The 20,567-nt window shown below is 29.3% G+C and overlaps 3 protein-coding genes across 3 annotated transcripts; 2 read left to right on the top strand and 1 right to left on the bottom strand.

Moving 5' to 3' along the window:
- Positions 1-346: 346 nt before the first annotated feature.
- Positions 347-2,602, top strand: LOC106770773 (serine/threonine-protein phosphatase alpha-3 isoform). Its single transcript, XM_014656571.2, has 4 exons — positions 347-580; positions 1,206-1,765; positions 1,858-2,055; positions 2,233-2,602. Exons 1-4 carry the CDS (start codon positions 406-408, stop codon positions 2,266-2,268), a joined length of 969 nt encoding a protein of 322 aa, XP_014512057.1. The 5' UTR covers positions 347-405; the 3' UTR covers positions 2,269-2,602.
- Positions 2,603-6,231: 3,629 nt separating this feature from the next.
- LOC106769662 (probable inorganic phosphate transporter 1-3) lies at positions 6,232-8,931 on the top strand. Its single transcript, XM_014655374.2, has 3 exons — positions 6,232-6,312; positions 7,013-8,049; positions 8,143-8,931. The coding sequence occupies exons 2-3, from the start codon at positions 7,033-7,035 to the stop codon at positions 8,728-8,730; spliced, it is 1,605 nt and encodes a 534-aa protein (XP_014510860.1). The 5' UTR covers positions 6,232-6,312; positions 7,013-7,032; the 3' UTR covers positions 8,731-8,931.
- A 2,805-nt stretch (positions 8,932-11,736) lies between these two features.
- Positions 11,737-16,319, bottom strand: LOC106772455 (cryptochrome-1). Its single transcript, XM_022784649.1, has 5 exons — positions 15,188-16,319; positions 14,544-14,765; positions 13,595-14,301; positions 12,429-13,062; positions 11,737-12,038 (listed from the first exon to the last, which is right to left on the bottom strand). The coding sequence occupies exons 1-5, from the start codon at positions 15,495-15,497 to the stop codon at positions 12,022-12,024; spliced, it is 1,890 nt and encodes a 629-aa protein (XP_022640370.1). The 5' UTR covers positions 15,498-16,319; the 3' UTR covers positions 11,737-12,021.
- Between the last annotated feature and the right edge of the window lie 4,248 nt (positions 16,320-20,567).

Raw genomic sequence — 20,567 nt, 5'->3', positions numbered from 1 at the left:
ATGTTGAACATTACAAAGAGTGAGACCAGTAAATCAAATTCCACTCTGTTCTTCAATGGCTTCCTTAATCTTATTCTTCATTCGTTTCTTCCCTCCACAACGACTCTCTATTTGCCTAATAGTTTGGTTTAAATTCTACTCTTTCCTCAACAGAATATATTCTTGTCCTTCCAATTCAACTGCCACCACTCGTTTCCAAGACACAACCAAAAGTGACCCTCAAAAGATTACATATCAAAAACCAAGGCATTGATTCCCTCCTTAATTTTTGTTCAAGTTATGTCCCTCTTTTCCTTTTTCAATGAAATGCTACTTATATAAGACTCAACAACATAAGTTTCCTGGTCTCTGCTTTTCCCTTCTTGCATTGCTGTTCTTTGCTTTTGTTGGTTGTCTTTGAGGGCAATGGAACGTGGAGTTCTTGATGGCATAATCAATAGACTGCTTCAAGTCAGAGGGAGACCAGGGAAACAGGTGCAGCTCTCAGAGGGAGAGATCAAACAGCTTTGTATGGTTTCTAGGGATATCTTCTTGAAGCAGCCCAATCTCTTAGAACTTGAAGCACCAATTAAGATATGTGGTATCTATTTGCTTTCCCATTTTCTTTCCTTCTAATTTAATATGTTCTTTAGTTTCTTACTCGGTTTCAGTATATGGTCATGAACTTTTCTGTGGAAGAAATGCGGACACTAGTGTTAGATTCTGTAATCTCATGCATACTATTCAAATCTGTCACTGGATAAGTTGTAATGATTTTGAAGATGGTTTAGAATACAATTTAGGATGACAAAAAGCTGCCTTATTGATTTTGAGTCATCCTGTGTTATTAAGAAGTAGATTTTAAGTCTAATTCAATCTATTAAAACCGACTTGTAAATTGAAATTTTCAGCTATTTATATGCTTTAAATTGACGTTATATTTATTTGATGTAAAACTTTTAACATATACTCCTCACATCGATGTATATAAATGAGATGATGTAACGGTTATCTGATAACGGACGGAACAATATCTTCATGTATTGTTCATAGGAAGATAATGCAATGGGCATAATGAAACAGAGAAATTGAAAAGGAAAACTGTTTGTTTACAAAACTATTCTCAGTTGTAGAAAAGAAGCCCTGTTTCTCAGTTAAGGTTTTTTGTTACGAGTACAAGGTAGGAGAAAAAACTGATATCTTGTTTCATTTCACTGTGTTACCAGGAGACATCCATGGTCAATATTCTGACCTTCTAAGACTTTTTGAGCATGGTGGTTTGCCTCCTCGCTCCAACTACTTATTCTTAGGTGATTATGTGGACCGTGGAAAGCAAAGTCTTGAGACAATATGTCTTCTTTTGGCCTACAAGATGAAGTACCCTGAGAACTTTTTCCTTCTTAGGGGAAACCATGAATGTGCTTCCATAAACCGTGTCTATGGCTTCTATGATGAATGTAAACGAAGATTCAATGTCAGGCTGTGGAAAATATTCGCAGATTGCTTCAACTGCATGCCTGTGGCAGCGATCATTGATGAAAAAATCTTCTGCATGCATGGAGGACTCTCTCCTGAACTGCACAATCTAAGTCAGATAAACTCTTTGCCACGTCCAACAGAAGTACCTGAGAGTGGTCTACTATGTGATCTCTTGTGGTCTGATCCTAGTAAAGATTCTGAGGGTTGGGGAGAGAATCAACGTGGAGTTTCATACACTTTTGGTGCTAGCTTAGTCACACAGTTTCTTGGAAAGCATGATCTTGACTTGATCTGTAGAGCACACCAGGTTTTTATGTGCATTTGCTTTTGCAAATTGAGTACATAATTGTGACAAGTGTTAAAGTGTTGTGTAATATGCTTGTGTGTTTCTTTCTCTAGGTTGTTGAGGATGGATATGAGTTTTTTGCTAATAGACAACTTGTGACTATCTTCTCTGCTCCTAACTACTGCGGAGAGTTTGACAATGCTGGAGCTATGATGACTGTTGATGAGACACTTATGTGCTCTTTTCAGATACTAAGGCCAGTGGAAAACAGAAAGCCTAAGTTTGGTTTTGGGAGCAAAACTTCATTCAAGGCTAGTGCTCTTTACAAAAGTCTTCATCTTTTAGTCCTTGAATCATGTTGGTGTACAGTTTTTTGGTAGTTTCTTGTTGTTAGATGTTGAACCAGTTGAAAGAATCCATCAAAATTTTCTATCAAAAACACTGCACAAAATCGTTCTGAGTTGTATATTTCTTTGCTTTTGAAGCAGGCAATTCTTGATGCTACAAGAGTACGTCCTCATTGAGCTGACTTAGACCAATAATAAAGTTTGTAACATAACTAAATTGACTTGAACAAAGTCACAACTCTGTTCTCTTCAATGTGAAGGAAGGTTTCAACCAGCAGTGCAAGTTGAGGTCTATGAAGAACATAGGAAAATTTCTGTTTTTTTTTTCTTTTTTCTTTTGAGTATAGCTCGATGTCTTTTTATGTGCTGGAACATTCTCATCATGTACAATGTTGCCACCACAATTTGAGGGGTCAGGTTTCACTTTTCCTTTGTTTCAGTTTTTTGATGTGAGAGACAGTTATATGTCCCCTGTTGTATTATAAATGGCAGCATATGCATTTTGGCTTTCTTTCCTGTTACGGCAATTCATTATTTCAATATGATAACATGTCATTTGTGCTATAAATATGCTGCTTCTGGTTGAGTTTGTGGAGAAAAATGTTTACCATGAAAAATATTCTTTGACACACCTAAATTGTTTACCTTCATTTGACATTATTTTTATTTTTTTTTCTCTTTTTTCTTGAAGAACTACAAAATTTTCCACTTTTAGACATTTTACCTTTGTATTCTGTGTCAAATGAATGTAAAAATGTGTCACGGTATTATTACTCCGAAAAAATACAACATCAAGAAGATCCGAGTATATAAGACATTCATATCTCTTTCTCTCCAAAACCTTAATATTTGAAATTGTAACACTTCTTCTATTTGAAATTTTAACACTTCTTCCATAAACATGTCTGATGAAACGTGTTTTCATTGTCTAATCCAACCATTAAAGCTCAGTTTAGTTGGGTTAGAAAGGTGATTTGGGCACAATGAGAACATATTTTCTGTGTTCAACAAAACCATGCTTCGTTACATATTATGCACGATAAAAACACACTCTATTTTAATATACAGAACACATCATCCTAACAGAACAAAAGCATGTATTGACTTTCAATACAGAACACATCATCCTAACACACTCTTATACATGAGGTGTTTATAATATAAAATATTATTTTAGTATTATGTGCTTCCAATATATTACTAAATTATCAGTTGTTGTTTAATGATATCCTCAAATTAATCGTATTTTTTCTTTAACTAACATTGTTTTTAAATATTATTTATTAAAATTTATGCTATTTCATTCCTTATAATTATGGTAGGAATTGTTTCCTAATTATTAAGATGTATCACAATGTGCGATTAGTTTTGCATCGAATAAAGAATGTTGAGATGTTTATAACTAATGATCATTATGATACTATTGTAATTAATACATGTATTATGTAAATAGTAATTAGATAGGTATGATATAAATATACTTATAATTAAAATTGATGATATAAATATATTATAATTAAAATATAATTATATCTCAAAAAACTAAAAAAATAATAATTTCACACTTAAAGTAATTTTGGTAAATCAAATGCGACTTTTATTGATTGTGACACGAACTCATTTTTTTTATTCACACATAAGAATTAATGATATTTTGTTGCAACTACAAAAGCATGAGATAATCTAACGGTAATAAAATGCGGGCGCGTGATTTGACTCCAATAATATGATATATAAGCAAATAATTGAGATATGATATGTAAAATAATAATAATAATTAAAGAACCAAAAATAATAATTAAAGGACAATGTTTTTGATTTGTATATTAGAGACATTATCTTTATACGTGCTACTTGTGTGGTCAACATGTTAAAAAAAGGAAACATGTATGTGTTTGAAACTTGTACGTTTTGTACTTAATTTCTTAATTTAGTATGTTAGTATTGTGTAGTAAATATAAAACTGGTTATTGGCTAAAATTTATTATTTGTGTTATTATCATATCTATAAATGTTTAAATAAATAACTTCAATTAAAAAACATTTTAAATTTTGTAACATTTTTATCTCTATTGTTTTTGTTTTTTCTACCTCTAATTTTGTAGTATTTCTGCTTACTGCTATTACATTTTTTTTTTAATTTTTCTTACTGCTATTATGTTTGGATTTATTAAGTTTTTGCTCATTGTTTTATTTTTAGTTTTTTTCTTTGTATTATTTTTATTTGTTTATAATGTAAAAGTTGTAATTAAGTATGATGTCTTGATCGTTATTTGAAATGTAAAACTATACTTATATGTTTGAGGTTTGATTTATTTTTTTTACTTACGGGAATTTCTACGCAATTTTAATGAAGTTTTTTACTTATCATCATAACTTTATTTTTTTTTTATTTTTTACATATTTTCTCATAGAAAATTTCATGTAATTTAGTAAAATCTTAATTAGTGTATGGTAACTTTTGGGTGAACTTTTTTCTATATTAAGTAAAAGTAATTTTAATTTGAGAGCTTCTAAGATTTTTTTTTTCTTATTTATTGACATTATTTAAGCAAAATCTTATTTATACGGTAAGTATTGTATGATTGACTTATTAATTAATTAAGACTAATCATATCTTAGTTTAATTGCAAATTGCTAATGTGGCAAACCATAAACGTTAGTTTGAGTTGTTGGTCAAATCTTGTATTATCAATTTGTTCAGAAATAAGGCAGTTGCATCATTGCATGTGTCATTTTGTGTTGTGTAATTACATATTATTCTCATTATTTTTTTATTTAGTTTAATTTAATCACAAACTAAGAAAATATTTAATAAAATAAAATCTATCCATCTTTAGAAATATAAAATCATGACTAAGATGATATGAGTGTAGATTTAATTGTTTCATCCATTTTCTTTTTCTCGTACTCATTTTCATTTTTATTTAGAAACAAGTTTTCATATACTCGTAAAAAATAAAAAGAAAAAAGAAAAACATTATGTTATTAAATATTTAGTATCAAAATAATACATATTGTTTTTTCAATGCAAAAATATCATAAAAATAGTAATTGTGTAAATATCCAATAGGAATATCTTAAACAATTAAATAAAGGTAAAATAATTATGGAAGAGTAGGAATAATCAAATACATGAGTTAAAAATAATACTTACAAAATTAAAGACTTAACACAGATTTAATATAAGTCTTTACATAATATATTAAAAATGTCTTATACTTTAAATTGGAAATAAGTATATATATAATAATGGAGAAAGTACACGAACAGAAACGAAACTAATAAATTCTTATACATAATTTTAAAAAATTAGATATTATTAATATTTATATTCATTTTTAATTAAAATTGAAATCAATATGACCTAATACTCTTAAGGAGGACGAAGTCATTTGTCATCATAAACATAAATATAGTCATTCTCATCCAATTAAAGATAAACTAGTTATTTAACAAATAAATGTTAAGGATATTATATATATATATATATATATATATATATATATATATATGATAAAAACTCATTTCACTCTTACCCTTTTGCCTTAGAGAGTTTTTTTTTAAAAAAAAAACATTCAAAGTTTCTTATTTCGTATTACACTTTTAAAGACAAAATTACCATAAAGCCACCAAAGTTCAAATTAAACAACATCCTAATATTATCTTTTTGCTGTCTTTTTAAAACAAAACTATACCTTTTATGAAGGTAGTGTATTCCGGATTAGAGTAATAGGTTCGTGCACGCTATCATCAAGTGTACTACTTTTATATGTTTGGAGTGAAAAAAATATCATAATGAAAATGTGAGGAACATATAGAAAATAAAGGGAAATATAATGTTTTTTATGAATTTGTGATAATTGACAGGTGAGGAAACATGAACATGTAAGATATTATAGGTTTTGCAGCTAATACAAGGGTTGATTATTTAGTTGTTTCTTTCTCCAAGTAGGAACAATGGTTGACAATGCATAAACTAACATTTTTTAGTGTTGTTTGTGAAGAGTTGACATATTGAAGAATATGAAAGCTCAAGCATATGCTGCGGATGCTGAGTATATTCTTTTGACTCTGGAAGCCTTTAATTCTAGGGATGCTGGTACTATGTTATATATATATATATGTCTGTGTGTGTGTGAAGCTGCATTCAATGCCATGCCATATTCTTAAACCTTACAAAGTACTTTTTCTACTCCTTCAGTCTGGTTTGGCAAGCAGGTTTGTGTTCTCTCTCTATCCATCTTGGTTTGGTTTGAAAATTCTGCTGTTTTTTTTTCTTTCAAGTAAGGAAAAGAGTTTTCCTTTAGCAAAAATATGTGTGATTTTGAGATCATTATGTTCTGATAAATTTCTGCATGATGTGCAGTCACAATTTTCAATGGATGAAACTTATCTGTGTGTTATATAGAAATTTCTGCATCCACAACACAATATTTTGGTCTCTGGACCTTCATCAGAGACATTAACCACACCTGCATGCTACAGTATATTTGGTTAAAATAAGACAAACGTATGAAAATAAAAGATCCTTTTGACTGTATCTTCAATTCATTGCTTTTAATGTGCATAAAAAATTTAAATAAAAAAACCTTCTTTCAAAATATATATAGTTCTTTATCCAAATCAGTTCCACATAAAATAGTTGGCTTAATTAGGAAACTGTTACGCCAGATATTTTAGTGTAAGAATCAGTTCATTTGAATATGATCATCACGAAATCTTTTAATTCAAAATATCCATGTCTTACATCAGCTCTTGCAAAGGTCAAAATTAGCTGCAGCAGTTTCCCAAATTATATATCATTTAATTTAAGTAAATAAATTATAAGAACCGTACAATTTTCTATTCTTTATGCTGTATTTGTGGAAATGAGATAGAAAGAAATCAAAATTGTAAGATATTTTGTTTGCATGTGCAGAAAGCTTGTAGTGAATAACAATGGCAGGAGAACTAAGAGTGTTGAATGCACTTGATGTGGCGAAGACACAATGGTACCACTTCACAGCAATTGTGATAGCAGGAATGGGTTTCTTCACTGATGCCTATGACCTCTTCTGCATTTCCCTGGTTACTAAGCTGTTAGGGAGACTATACTACACAGAACCAGGTGCACCAAAGCCAGGAACTCTTCCTCCAAGAGTTCAAGCTTCTGTCACTGGCGTTGCACTATGTGGAACCTTAGCTGGTCAACTATTCTTTGGTTGGCTTGGTGACAAATTGGGGAGAAAAAGGGTCTATGGTCTCACTCTTGTGCTCATGGTGGTGTGCTCCCTTGCCTCAGGACTCTCCTTTGGCTCCACTCCAAAGGGTGTCTTGGCCACACTTTGCTTCTTCAGATTCTGGCTAGGGTTTGGGATTGGTGGTGACTACCCTCTTTCTGCCACAATCATGTCTGAATACGCCAACAAAAAGACTCGTGGGGCATTCATTGCAGCAGTGTTTGCCATGCAAGGGTTTGGAATCTTGGCTGGTGGAATAGTCGCCTTGATTGTTTCTTATGCATATGACCAAAAGTACAACCTTCCCACATACGAACAAAATCCAGAAGCATCCATCGTGCAGTCATTTGACTATGTTTGGAGAATCATTTTGATGTTTGGTGCAATTCCGGCAGCACTGACCTACTACTGGCGCATGAAAATGCCTGAGACTGCACGTTACACAGCCCTTGTGGCCAAGAATGCAAAACAAGCTGCTTCAGACATGTCTAAAGTGTTGCAAGTGGAACTTGAAGCTGAAGAGGAGAAGGTGCAGAAACTGACACAGGGGGAGAGCCACAGATATGGTTTGTTCAGCAAGGAATTTCTCAGACGCCATGGCCTGCATTTGGTTGGAACCACCACCACTTGGTTCTTGTTGGACATAGCATTCTACAGCCAGAACCTCTTCCAAAAAGACATCTTCAGTGCAATTGGGTGGATCCCTCCAGCAAAGACAATGAATGCAATTCATGAGGTATACATAAAAGTTCATGAACTAACTAGTGAACAAATTTTGGCCAATTTACTTTTGTTCAAAAGTCATGTTTTCACACTGATTTTGTTGTAGGTATACAGGATTGCAAGAGCACAAACACTGATAGCATTGTGCAGCACTGTGCCAGGTTACTGGTTCACAGTGTTTCTGATTGATCACATTGGCCGTTTTGCTATCCAATTGATTGGGTTCTTCTTCATGACAGTGTTCATGTTTGCTTTGGCTATACCATATGATCATTGGACTGAGAAAGCAAACAGAATAGGGTTTGTGGTGATATACTCCCTGACCTTTTTCTTTGCCAACTTTGGTCCAAATGCGACGACATTTGTTGTGCCAGCAGAGATCTTCCCAGCAAGGCTTAGGTCAACCTGTCATGGAATATCTGCAGCTGCAGGAAAGGCTGGTGCAATTGTGGGAGCATTTGGGTTCCTATATGCTGCACAAAGCAAGGACCCTAAAAAGACTGATGCAGGGTACCCTACAGGAATTGGGGTTAAGAACTCACTCATTGTGCTTGGTGTTATCAACTTGCTTGGAATGTTGTTCACCTTGTTGGTTCCAGAATCAAAGGGTAAGTCACTGGAGGAGTTGAGTGGGGAGAATGATGGAAGTGCTGATGCTGAGCCTGAAGTTTCTGATAGGACAAATCGTGTTTGATTCAACTCTAATCTAAGTTTGTGTGTTCAGATTAATGTGATATTTTGTACATTTTAATACTTGGTTATGGTTGTGAGATATGTTTGGACATGATTAATTATGTAGTAGCTGTGCTAGTTTCTATGTTTTTGTCTGTTTAAGATTCATACATGGTAATTGTACTTTTCCTTTTTCCATAAATATAACTGGAATAAACAATACAGAGTGTAATACACTTTTACACTGTTTTAAGGAAAATGTTTTTTAAACAATTTTTTTTAACAATTTTTTTACTATGCTTATAGCTTGTAATCAGTCATTTTAAATATATAGACAAATAAAATAATGAGACAGTCAAAAAATTATTAAAAAAAATTAGAAGGTTGAACTCTCCCCTTTTATATTAATATGTTTTGACTTAATATTTTTAAAAAATCATAATTAATAATAATACGTTATATATGTTTTTAGTCTCTAAAAATTGATGTGAAATTTATTTTTTGTTTAAAACTTTGATATATTTTAATATTAAAACTTAAAAATAAATTGATATATTTCTTTTAATCTATCTAGTTTTTGAGTAATTTTGAGATGTGAAACTAGTTTTCTAACACTTACTGAAACAGAAATATATTAAATAATATAAATAACTTAAATATTACATGAGTTTATAACGTGAAAAGAATTTAAATAATTATGTTAAAAGTATTATATTTATTCAGTTTAAAATTTAAGATAAAAAATGTATTAAAATTTTAGAAAAAAACAAATTTCAATTTTACATTAATCCGCACTATATTTTTATATAAACAATGAGAATAAAATGGTAAATGAAGTTGGAGTTAGAAAGTTAAAAAAAGGATAGAATAGAATGATTTATATTCATTTATTTATTAAATTATTATATTTAAGATTAAAATTAACTTTATTCTAAATATTATTTTAATTTTTAATTATTGTGCCATTATTAAAATTTATTGTAGATTTCATTTTTTTTCAATTTATTGTAGTAAGAGAAGATATAATAAATAATTTTCGAGTTAACTCCAAATTATTTTGTTTTGTGGCAGCTTTTATAATTTTTAGAATATGATAAAAGATAATAAAATAAAAGTTTTTAATGTTAAATTTCTTCTACTTTTTACTTTAAAAAAATATCAACTCTTAAAATATTTCTATTACAAACTGTTTTTAATATATGTAATTTTAGTTATTATTTTAACAGTTAAAAATTTTATTTGTAAGGATTTTATAATTTTAACCATTATAAAAATCATGTTTATCTAATGTCTCTCTTAATTTTTCAATGTATATAATATGGATTGTTTTAAGACATTTGATAATAAAGATAAACTATATGTATATGTATATATTATTTATCAATTAGAGAATAACTTTTCAACTACTTAATAATTAACACTATGAAAAGAGATTTTTTACGTATCATATTTATCAATTAGAAAAAGATGATATACTTCATCATTCTTCTTCACATGATTGTTCTGTATACTCATGCAAAGTTAAATGTCAACGGTGAAAATTTTATATGAATTTAATCTTGAATTTGAGATTCATTCTTATCCAAAATTTTAATTTATTTTGATTCTTATACTTAAAAAATAATTAATATAATTTTTTTAACTCAATTACATTAAATTTTTTTAGTTATGTCAAATGTATTTTTATACTAACATTTAAATTATTTTAACATATTTTTACTTTAATGTTTACTAAAAAAAACATGTTTAACACATAAAAAATTTAATATAATTAAATTAAAAATCTATTTTTTCATTTATTTTTAAAGTTTTAAGATCAACATATGTCAAAGTTTTTATCAAGAACAAATTCTAATTTTACATCACATATCAATAACTAAAAACATATATAGTCATTTGTATTATTGTTATTATTAATGAAAACACATGTTTACTTTTTTCTAAGATAGTAAAAACTAATAAAATTATTATTATAGCTATTGTTATAATTATTTAATTAAATACAAATGATTTTTCTAATTTTATTGTAATTAGATTTTATTTATTTTGTATGTAATTTTCAATTAAAAAATTATTAAGTTTAAGAAAACGATCAAATAGAAAAAAATGTAAAATTAATAAAAAAATTATTTTAATTTTAAAAAAACCTGTATTTAGAAGGAAAAAGTCAAAAACAAATGTGAACACAAAAAATGAAAATATTTTATATATAGATATACATTATTCAACCAAATTAAGGAGTATTCTTCATTGCCACTTTTTCATGAGTTTTCTCACATGTCTTTTGAAGAAAAATTGGACATAATATTAATGAAACACTCGTTCAATTTACATAAATAAAAAATTAACATTATATTTAATTTAAAATTTGAAGAGAATGAGTTTATAAATTTTATTTTTTATAAAATCTACAACTTTCTTATCTGTATTCAGTATAAAATTTAGAGTCATTCTTAGATTTAAAATAAAATCTGTGTATATAGAGTGACTAGGAGAAACATGGATACTTGTATTAGATGGTTATAGAAAAAATTATCAAAATAGCTTCTTTGAAGTGGTAATTGCTACACAGTTTAAACCCTTTAAACTAAGTCTACAGCACTTGTTTACAGGAACAATGGTTTCTTCAGTATACATGCATACCTTACCATTCTTCCCATGAGCAATTTGCTGAAGTACTTGCTTTCTATACACTTTTTCCTGCAGGTCACTTTAAGAAAAAACACTTTTCACATCCAATTGATGCAAATACCAATCATATAGCTGTAAGAGGTACATAATTTTATAGAAGCAAGTTAGCAACTGAAGCAAATGCTGAAGAATAATTTATATCAGCACAATCCTAAGGAACTAGTTGGTAGACAGAAAATCCTGAGTTTGAGCATGCATCTCCAACAATAGTTAATGCAAAAACCAACTTTACCTTATTATGGGAAAGTTTATTTCTTTTTTCCTTCTTCCAGCACTAGTTGTGGAAAAGTTTACTAAAATAAACCTTTAGAACTTAACAAAATCTGACAAGTCATCGTAAAGAGCAAAGGAAGAGATGAGATAGGTATATACTTTTACCCTTCAGGTGATCAGGTAAATATGTTTGTCTGATGTTTCAATCCTGTGTTATTCTATTTTGAGTTCAAGATCTTTAAGCCTTTATTGAAATTAAGTATGCATGCATTAATATGAGATAGAAGATATAGAAAAGTAAACATATACTGAAAACATTAAACAGTAAAACTTAAATATGGCACTTTTTGTTTTCCCTGTTGAGAAGTGTGACTGACACTGTATACTACATTTATGATTGCAAGGAGCATCACCCTCCCAAAGGTCCTGCATTGCAATTGTTAACTATTAGCAGCATACCAATTGAATCATTTTTCCCCAAGATATAAAACAAATTTGAATAGTATGGAAGCTTTCATGAACTACTGAACATGCTTAATGCCGCATCAACACTATTCAATGAATCATGTGTCCTAAACTTGCTCTTTGTTTAAAACTGTCTTTTAAATTCTTTGGAAATAGCACAAATACTAATCACTAGTATCTTCATGGTGCTGGTTAAGAAACTGAGAGTTGAAAGTGTATATTAAAAGAAATATTTACTATGTAAAAAACAGAAATAGTTTAATATTTGCTTTTTTTAAGTGAAAACATTTAGTAGTGTACTAAATGTTCATAAGGAACTCCTTAGACCCTTGCAAATATAGTTGTACTTACCATCTTTGCTAGAACTGGTTTCCATGTCCAGCTGATCTTGCCATGAGCACCTCATATTGGAAGATGAGGAACACTGTTCTGGGACAGAGAATGAATAAGTGCTTGAACTCTGCCTCCTGCATGAAGATTCAGCTGTGGAGGAAATCTCTTGATCAATGATTGACACTCCAGTATCCTTGCTAAGATTTTGTGAACTGTTCTGCTTATGATTGATCTCTGCAGAACATTTTAATCTCTTTCTATGAGGAGGATCGTTCTGGGGTTGGTGAAGTGTTGGCACCTTCTGATCATTAGATGAAGAATTGGCCGGTGGAGCCTTGTCCTTCAAGAAAACCTTTGGAATGGCCAAATTTTCACTTTCATCAACAACTTCATGTCTTCCTTCTGAACCAGACCCTTTTGAAGCTGCCTCATTTTCCCACATCTTGAATATAGCTTCTGTCAACTGTTCTCTTGCCACATCTATGTCAATGATTGGTTTTGGATAGTTTTGTCCCAACTCAACTCCTGATGCTCTTAGCACAGTAAGGGGTGCATTCCAAGGATGGTGAATCCACTCAGCTGGCATTCTTGCCAACTCAGGCAGCCATTGACGTACATACTCTCCTTCTGGATCAAATTTAGCCCCGTGAATCTGTTCCCAAAGTGATAAAAAATTAGAAAAGTTCTACTGCTAACTTTAATGTGTTAGGATTTTCCAATGCTTTGAGTGAGTAGTATTTTCTGCTTGTTATGTATACTTTCACCAAAAGAGGATCTTGTTGTCGATCTTAATATAAAACCAGATTTAGTCACTTCAAAAATTTGTAAGTAAACATGAACAGAAAAGTTTCTACAGATACCAAATGCATTAAAGAAAATCTGAATTAAAATCTATAGCATTTTACTTCCACTACGACCAAATAAATCTCGGAAGCAATTTGTCTAGTCAAACTCAGACTTTGAATGTTGACACATGAGGAAGTAAAGAAAACAAAGTAAAGTGAAAAAAAGAAAGAAAGAAACTTCACTTCAGCAGAATCAAATACAACAACAAATTCTGATATACTGTATAGATTGTGATGATCATACAAGCACAAAAATGAATATAAATTATGAATCTCAGATACTTGCAACCTACTATGACAAAGAAAATGTACAAAAATTTAGAAGAAAACATGACATACCGCAGGATCATCTAAACGCTCAAGCTTGTGGCCATCAGGTAAGCAACCTGAGATATACTGCCACCCCAAGATGTCACTTTCAAGGTCTGCATCCAAAAGTGTGTCCCAGAAGTATTTCATTCCCCATCTCCATGGTATGAGCAACATTTTCACTGCAAAGCTAGAAACTATGACTCTTATTTTGTTGTGTATCCATCCTGTTGCCCAAAGTTCTCTCATTCCTGCATCAACTAGAGGATAGCCAGTTCTACCTTGTCTCCAAGCCTTAAACTTATCAGGATCAGTTTCCCAAGGAAAATATGTCAAGTTCCCAAGAAGTGGCTTCTCTAATGTGAATGGGAAATTGAAACAAAGATAACGTGAGTACTCTCTAAGTCCAATGGCCCTGAGAAAAAGAGTTACACTCTCTTCACCAGCATTGTTTCCTTCATTTGCCCATAATATCTGCTTGGCACGTGCCAACTGAAAAACTTTCCTCACACTCAGTTCTCCAAAATGAATATATGGTGACAATAGCGAAGTGGAGTCCCCACCAATCTTTAACCTGTTTTTGGAGTAGTGAAGTAGGTGCTGTTCAAAAAATTCTCTTAAAGCCTTCTCAGTCTTGTTCCAACCTGGAAACCATGCTCTTCCTAACAATGCATTGCTGGATTTCTCTGATTCATCCTCAAGACCCAGTTCTTCTATTGAACATTTCCCAACTTTGCCTGTCATTAACAAAAGAAGATAAACAAATTCTAATCTGAAACTTTTTTTTGATGTGCAAAATTGTATTGCAATATGAAGACAGAATGGTAATAGTAACAGAAAAACATCATAACTCAGCTGCTAGTTGTCACAAGCAGATATTATATGCTCTCATTGGTTTTAATATCTAAACTGTAATGAAATCATGATATCAATTATCATATTGTCAAGAAAAAACACAGTAGCTTGATTAAAGTGGTACCTTCAGCTAGGATTAGTTGACAAGAAGGAATAGATGACAAAGCTTGCATTTGCATCTGCAAACATTTGTTCCAAAAGGGATCAAAAGCCGTAAAAGCATGTCCACTCTCGTCATATATATTCCATGGCTCAAACAACAAATCTCCATTGTAGCTTTGCACACCTATACCATGTTCCACTAGTTTTTCTTTGATGTTGTGATCACGAACAAGAGAAACTGGATCTGACAAAAGAATAATGATCACATATCTAGCATTGAACTTGGAAGAGATAGATCGTTATGTTTTTTTTCTTGTTCACTATGAAGCACTCGTATCAATTTTACCACATCATATGAAGTTTCAAGTAAATTATTTTTTATCCAATATTCCAGATAAATTGTTAATAACAGTCTCATGGTGAATAATATCCTTCAGAATTTGGTATTTAACCAAATACAATGGTATTGTGTGATTCATTAAGTGAATCTTGCCATTGAGATAATTCAATATTTTAATAGAACCTACTTGCTTCCTCAACTTTTAGGTTTTCAAATATTTTAATAACATCAAAATAAGTAATACTATAAAACAATACTAATATGGCTAGCACCTTTAACGAAGTAATTCTGTAAAAAGCTATATCTTGTTGAACAGCACTACTTACCATAGAGATGGTTAAACACTACTTTTGTTGCTTGAATTGCATTTGCACATTCCAACAGAGCCTCAAGAGTACTATCAGTTTTGATCAGCACAAGTTCAGCTCCAAGTGATTTCAACGAATTATCCAACTGAGCAAGAGAATGTCTCAGCCACCACCTTGACACTCGACCAGGATAAAACTGCCCTTCATCTCTGGGGCACCAAATATAGACAGGGAAGACAGAACCTTCCCTAGCAGCAGCAGCTAATGCAGGATTGTCCTCAATTCTAAGGTCCCTCCTAAACCAAACAATAGTCTTGTTCATACCCATAAAGGATTCTTCACATTTCACACGCCAAAGCCAAAGCCTTAACCCTCATCAAACTACAAGTACTTCACCTCAAGCTTCCTTCTACACACAAAAAAGCAAAGTGCTCCCCTTTAAAACTTTGTGGTTTCCTATTGAATATTCTTACCAGCACAACACAGCACAGAGCAGCTGAAGAGCCTGGCAGTGGCTGTAAAACTTCGATCTGGAATTTTCTCAATAACACAAAGCCATCTATAGAATCAGCAGCAGACAGGCTCAAATCACTGTCAAAAAGGACTTGACTTTGAAGATGAGACCAACAAGTTGATTATATTATCTAATCTTCAATTGCAACTTCTTTGCCTCTTTGTTTTCTGTATGTCATGCAACCTAAAGCCAACTCAGAAACATTTCCCCGCATGTCTCACAATCACACACTCATCAATCTAAATTCCAAACCCCACCAATGATAAAAACGTGTAAATGGGAAAGAAATCTTCAATCACTAACCAAAAGAGACTAAAGATGAATAAGAAGGTTCTGGGGCATAAATAGCAGGTTTCAGCTCAAAACCATGAACAACAAAACAAGAAAGACTGCATATTTCAGAAACAACAGAGCCAAAAAAAAGATGATTAATTCATAAAAAGTCTTGAATTCCAGCCACAAACAAACCCAATTCAAAAGTTATGTTGTAGAAGTTCAGCGTTTACCAAGCCATCATGAAGTTTAGTTGAAGGAGCCAATCAAAAGTAATTTAGTGTGAATTAGGCTTACCTAGTGAGGTATACTATAATACGGATTGGCAAAAAGGTCAAAAGCTATTGAATCAAGAAATTGTCTTTTTCCAAAATTTGTAAGGTGAGGATCCCACCATAGTCTATATGTGTGGATCACGTGTGATAGAACACATTGAAGAGACACAGCTGATGATGCCTCCCAGACACATCACACGTGCCATTACTTAGTTAGAAGAAAAAGAAAAGGAAAATATAATTAATAATATAATGTATTAAAAAAGTGAAAAGATAACTACTAATGAAATATTTGAGTCGTGAATAATATAGATTACTTTGTGCTACTTACGTTATTTTATGTTGATTTTTCTCAAACAATAAATTAAAAACGTGATAATTTACTACTTGTTTGTAAATAGTATTTTATACGAAAAATAATTGTTTGTAAATAGTAATATTGTTTTATATTCATCATACAAGTTCCATCACTCTGTGGAATAATAAAATTAAACGACATAATCCAATTAAAAAATATAAACAATTTAAGTGATCAATAAAAAAATAAATAAAAATTAATTTAAAATACTCAAATTTATGATAAAATTGAAACTTGATTACTCTAAATTATATTACAAAAATTTAAACTGTTTATTTGAGAACATGTGATTTCTTTTTTATAATAATCTCGCTGAAATTATTAAAAATCACTAAAATCAATTTGCTAATGAACATACTATTGTTAAATTATATTTTTTTTTCAAAATTATAAGACATCAAACATTAATTAACTCTTAGACTTAATTGAATAACTTCGAATATTTCAAAAGTTTAATTTCCCACTGTGTTTAGAAAATATGAAAAAGAACAAGTCACATGTCCCTGCCTCCATGTTTTAAATGTTTATAAATATAGACCGAAAAAAAAATGTCATCTTTCTTTAAATTGCAAAATTTGATCAATTATTACTTTTTTTTTCAATCTAAAAGAAGAAAATTGAGAGACATAGACTAGATAGAATGAAATTTAATTTGAAAGTCTAACTAATACATTTATAAAAACTTGATTTCAATTTTTTTATATACATACTAATCCAATTTTTTGAAGTTTTAAATTGTGTGATATGTTTCCATTTTTAAAAAACGAAGTATGTAATAATGTGTTGGCAATTTTGAAAGTTTCATGAACTTACAAACTTCAATTGTAAGAGAAACAAAGTCATGATGTTTTGTTTCGGTTTCTGCGTAATTTAAGATGTAGGACAAAAAGATGTATCCAAATATATGAATATTTTTTATTTGTGTTTTGTATTGATGTTCGTATATTTGATTGTGATTGATAATATTTTTATAATAATTATAATTTTATTTTTTTACATATTAATTGAAATTATTGTGTTTTTTTTTTTTATAAATTCAAGATTTCTACATCAATTTTTGATTAATTCATTAAGTATTTAAGGATAGTTTGTACAAAATAGATAATACAAATTATAAAAAATATTTAACACATTTACTCGTATTGAGGATAACCCTTTTTTTATCTAAATTTTAACTTATTTTGGATATAATAAATATAATGTGTTATTTTTGTAGTATTTAATAAAGATTTAGTGTATAGGAAGAAACAAAAGAAAAAAAATTAAAAATGTCTTTATTAAGTTTAAGTTATAATCAAAACCGAAATACTAGGCTTCAAAACCAAAACCTACTATCCTTTGTTATTTAAAATTATTATTTAATTTTAAGGATATTAAAAAACGAAACCCAATATCCTTTTTGATTTAAAATATTATTTAATTTAAAAGTATTAATCTCAATTATTATATTAAATTCTGATAAAAACTGAAACTAAACATTTTTTCTGATTTAGATATTATTTAATTATAAAGATATTTTGGTTTCAGTTATGCTGTAACCAAAATTTAATAGTCTTAAAATTGAATATTTTTTAAATATAAAAAAGGTTTAAGTTTTTGTTGTGATGGAAATCAAAGCTAAATCCATATTTTTTAATTATTTATTATTTATTTATAATTTCATGTTTCAATTATAAGGAAACTAAAACATTATATAGACATCTATGTTTTGGTTCATAACTGGAGAAAAAAATTATGATTTTTTATCTTTTATATTTCGACTGATAACGGGAGGAAAAGATATTTATGATTTTTATCTTTTTTAAATGTGTTTTAATTATAAAATAAAAAATTTAATGTCTAAAATAACTTAACTCAATTTTTTTTTGTTAGTGACAATTCTATTATATATAAAGAATTTGTTTTTGTTGTTCGCAATAGTATATTAAACTTAAATGAATTTGCTTAAAGTAAAATCCTGAAAATCATTAAAAACCAAGCAATAATTTAAATCTACGATAATTTTGATGAAATCATCTCTGTAATTTCAACCTTTCAAACTATAATTACAGATTCAAAGCAATTCAATAGAAAATAAAGTTATGAATCACGTCAAAATCTTGACCTTGTGATCCACGATACATGGCAGAAAATTATTGCCATTCAGCCTCTAAATAAAAATTAAACCAAAACCATGTTATCATACATGCATGCTTCATATATCCAATAACAAGCTTATACATACATACATATATATATATATATATATATATATAATATTTTGAAGATAAAAAATAATTTAATATTTCTTTTACTATGATATTATATATTTATATTTTGGTGTGTGCTTAGACGAGAGATAAAAAAAAAGGTTTAAACCCTTTTTTGGTCCTTCTGATGTTCAGTTTAGTTCCCGCTTTTAAAAATGTCAACCTTTAGTTCCTATTATATGAAAAATGTATCAAATCAATACTCTAATTTGATACATTTTTCATATCATAGAGACTAAAGATTGACATTTTTAAAGATAAAAAAAGGTTTAAAAAAATGCATAATTAGTGATTACCTTGCCGAAAACTTTTTCATACCTTGTTATGCCCTAAAATAGAGTTGTTCATATAGTCGTCTTCTTTTCAAAATATGTTAAAGACCTTTTGGATAGGTTTCAAATTAATCTCTATTTAAGACTACGACTTGTAATTATAATAGTCATTTAAGGATTAGGTAATTAAGAACGACTTTTTAGACTCTATATTCTCTAATTAGACCCTTTGAAACATTTATTATAGATTATATAATAAAAAATTATATTTTACATTTTTATTTATTATACAATTAGAAAACATTTCTAAGTTAATTACGCAATTAATAACATTTTTAAATTATGTAATTTATTATATTTCTGATATTAGAGGATTTCGAATTATATCCAAAAATATTTAAAATTACATAATTTACGCTATAGTTTCAAATTTACTTATGAGATGTTATAATGTAGTGGGATGAGAACAAAAAACCAACATTGCAATGACGGCCCAATTTAATTGGATTTCGTTGGCCCAAAAGGAATGTCCAAAGCCCAAAAGGAACGTCCAAACAAATAGTGGGTAACTTTTTGCATTGAAGAAAGAGATGTTCACCACTGAAAAAAGCTTTTCAAAATTCTATTTTTTTAATATTTTTATTTAAAATATATATGTCAATTTCAAATGAAAAATATGTTTTCTTTTACGTACAACTTTACACACAAAAAAGGAGGTAAACTAGTTTGTTGTTACATAAAAAATATCAGAATCTAATGAGATTTTAGAAAAAACTATATATAAAATTTGTTGGTAAAACTTAATTTATCTATGAATTTTATTTTATGTGTATATGTATGTAGATAATTATTTTTTATCTTTTAGTATTTTTATTTATTAGTTTTTTTACACGAAAATGTTTTGACTTTTTCAGTGTTTAATCGCATAATAAATCCTTCATTTATTAAATAATTTTAAAAAAATTATTTTCAATCTTTTTTATCCTTAATTTTTGTTTTATTTATATAATTTTTATGTTTAAACTTAATGTTTTCATTATAACTCATGCAGAGTTTAACTAATTTGATATCTAAAATGTTTTCTTAGATTTTTCAAAATACTTTTCATTTTATTATATTTTTTCTTTGTACAGTTTTATTCAATAGTGTATCAAGTTGAGTTTAGACCATACATTTAATCGTTTTTATTTTTTAATATTTTTATTTAAAATTATTATTATTTTTTAACTTATTCTCATAAATATAATTTTTATCATATGATACTCTCAATTACTATAATACAATAATTGAATGTCATTATCATTAAATTCAAAAGATGGAAGATTTATGTCTAAAATATTGGATGATTTCATTAAAATGGTGTAATATAATTTTCATCAATATATAAAAAAAATTCATTATAATACTATTTTTCAATTCATTACATTTGAAATATTTCTAAGATTGAATAATACTTT

The sequence above is a fragment of the Vigna radiata genome, chromosome 8 (assembly GCF_000741045.1).
Source record: "Vigna radiata var. radiata cultivar VC1973A chromosome 8, Vradiata_ver6, whole genome shotgun sequence".
NCBI classification, from domain to species: domain Eukaryota; kingdom Viridiplantae; phylum Streptophyta; class Magnoliopsida; order Fabales; family Fabaceae; genus Vigna; species Vigna radiata.
Note: the sequence above shows the minus strand (reverse complement) of the source record. Positions and strands in the feature narration are given on the sequence as shown.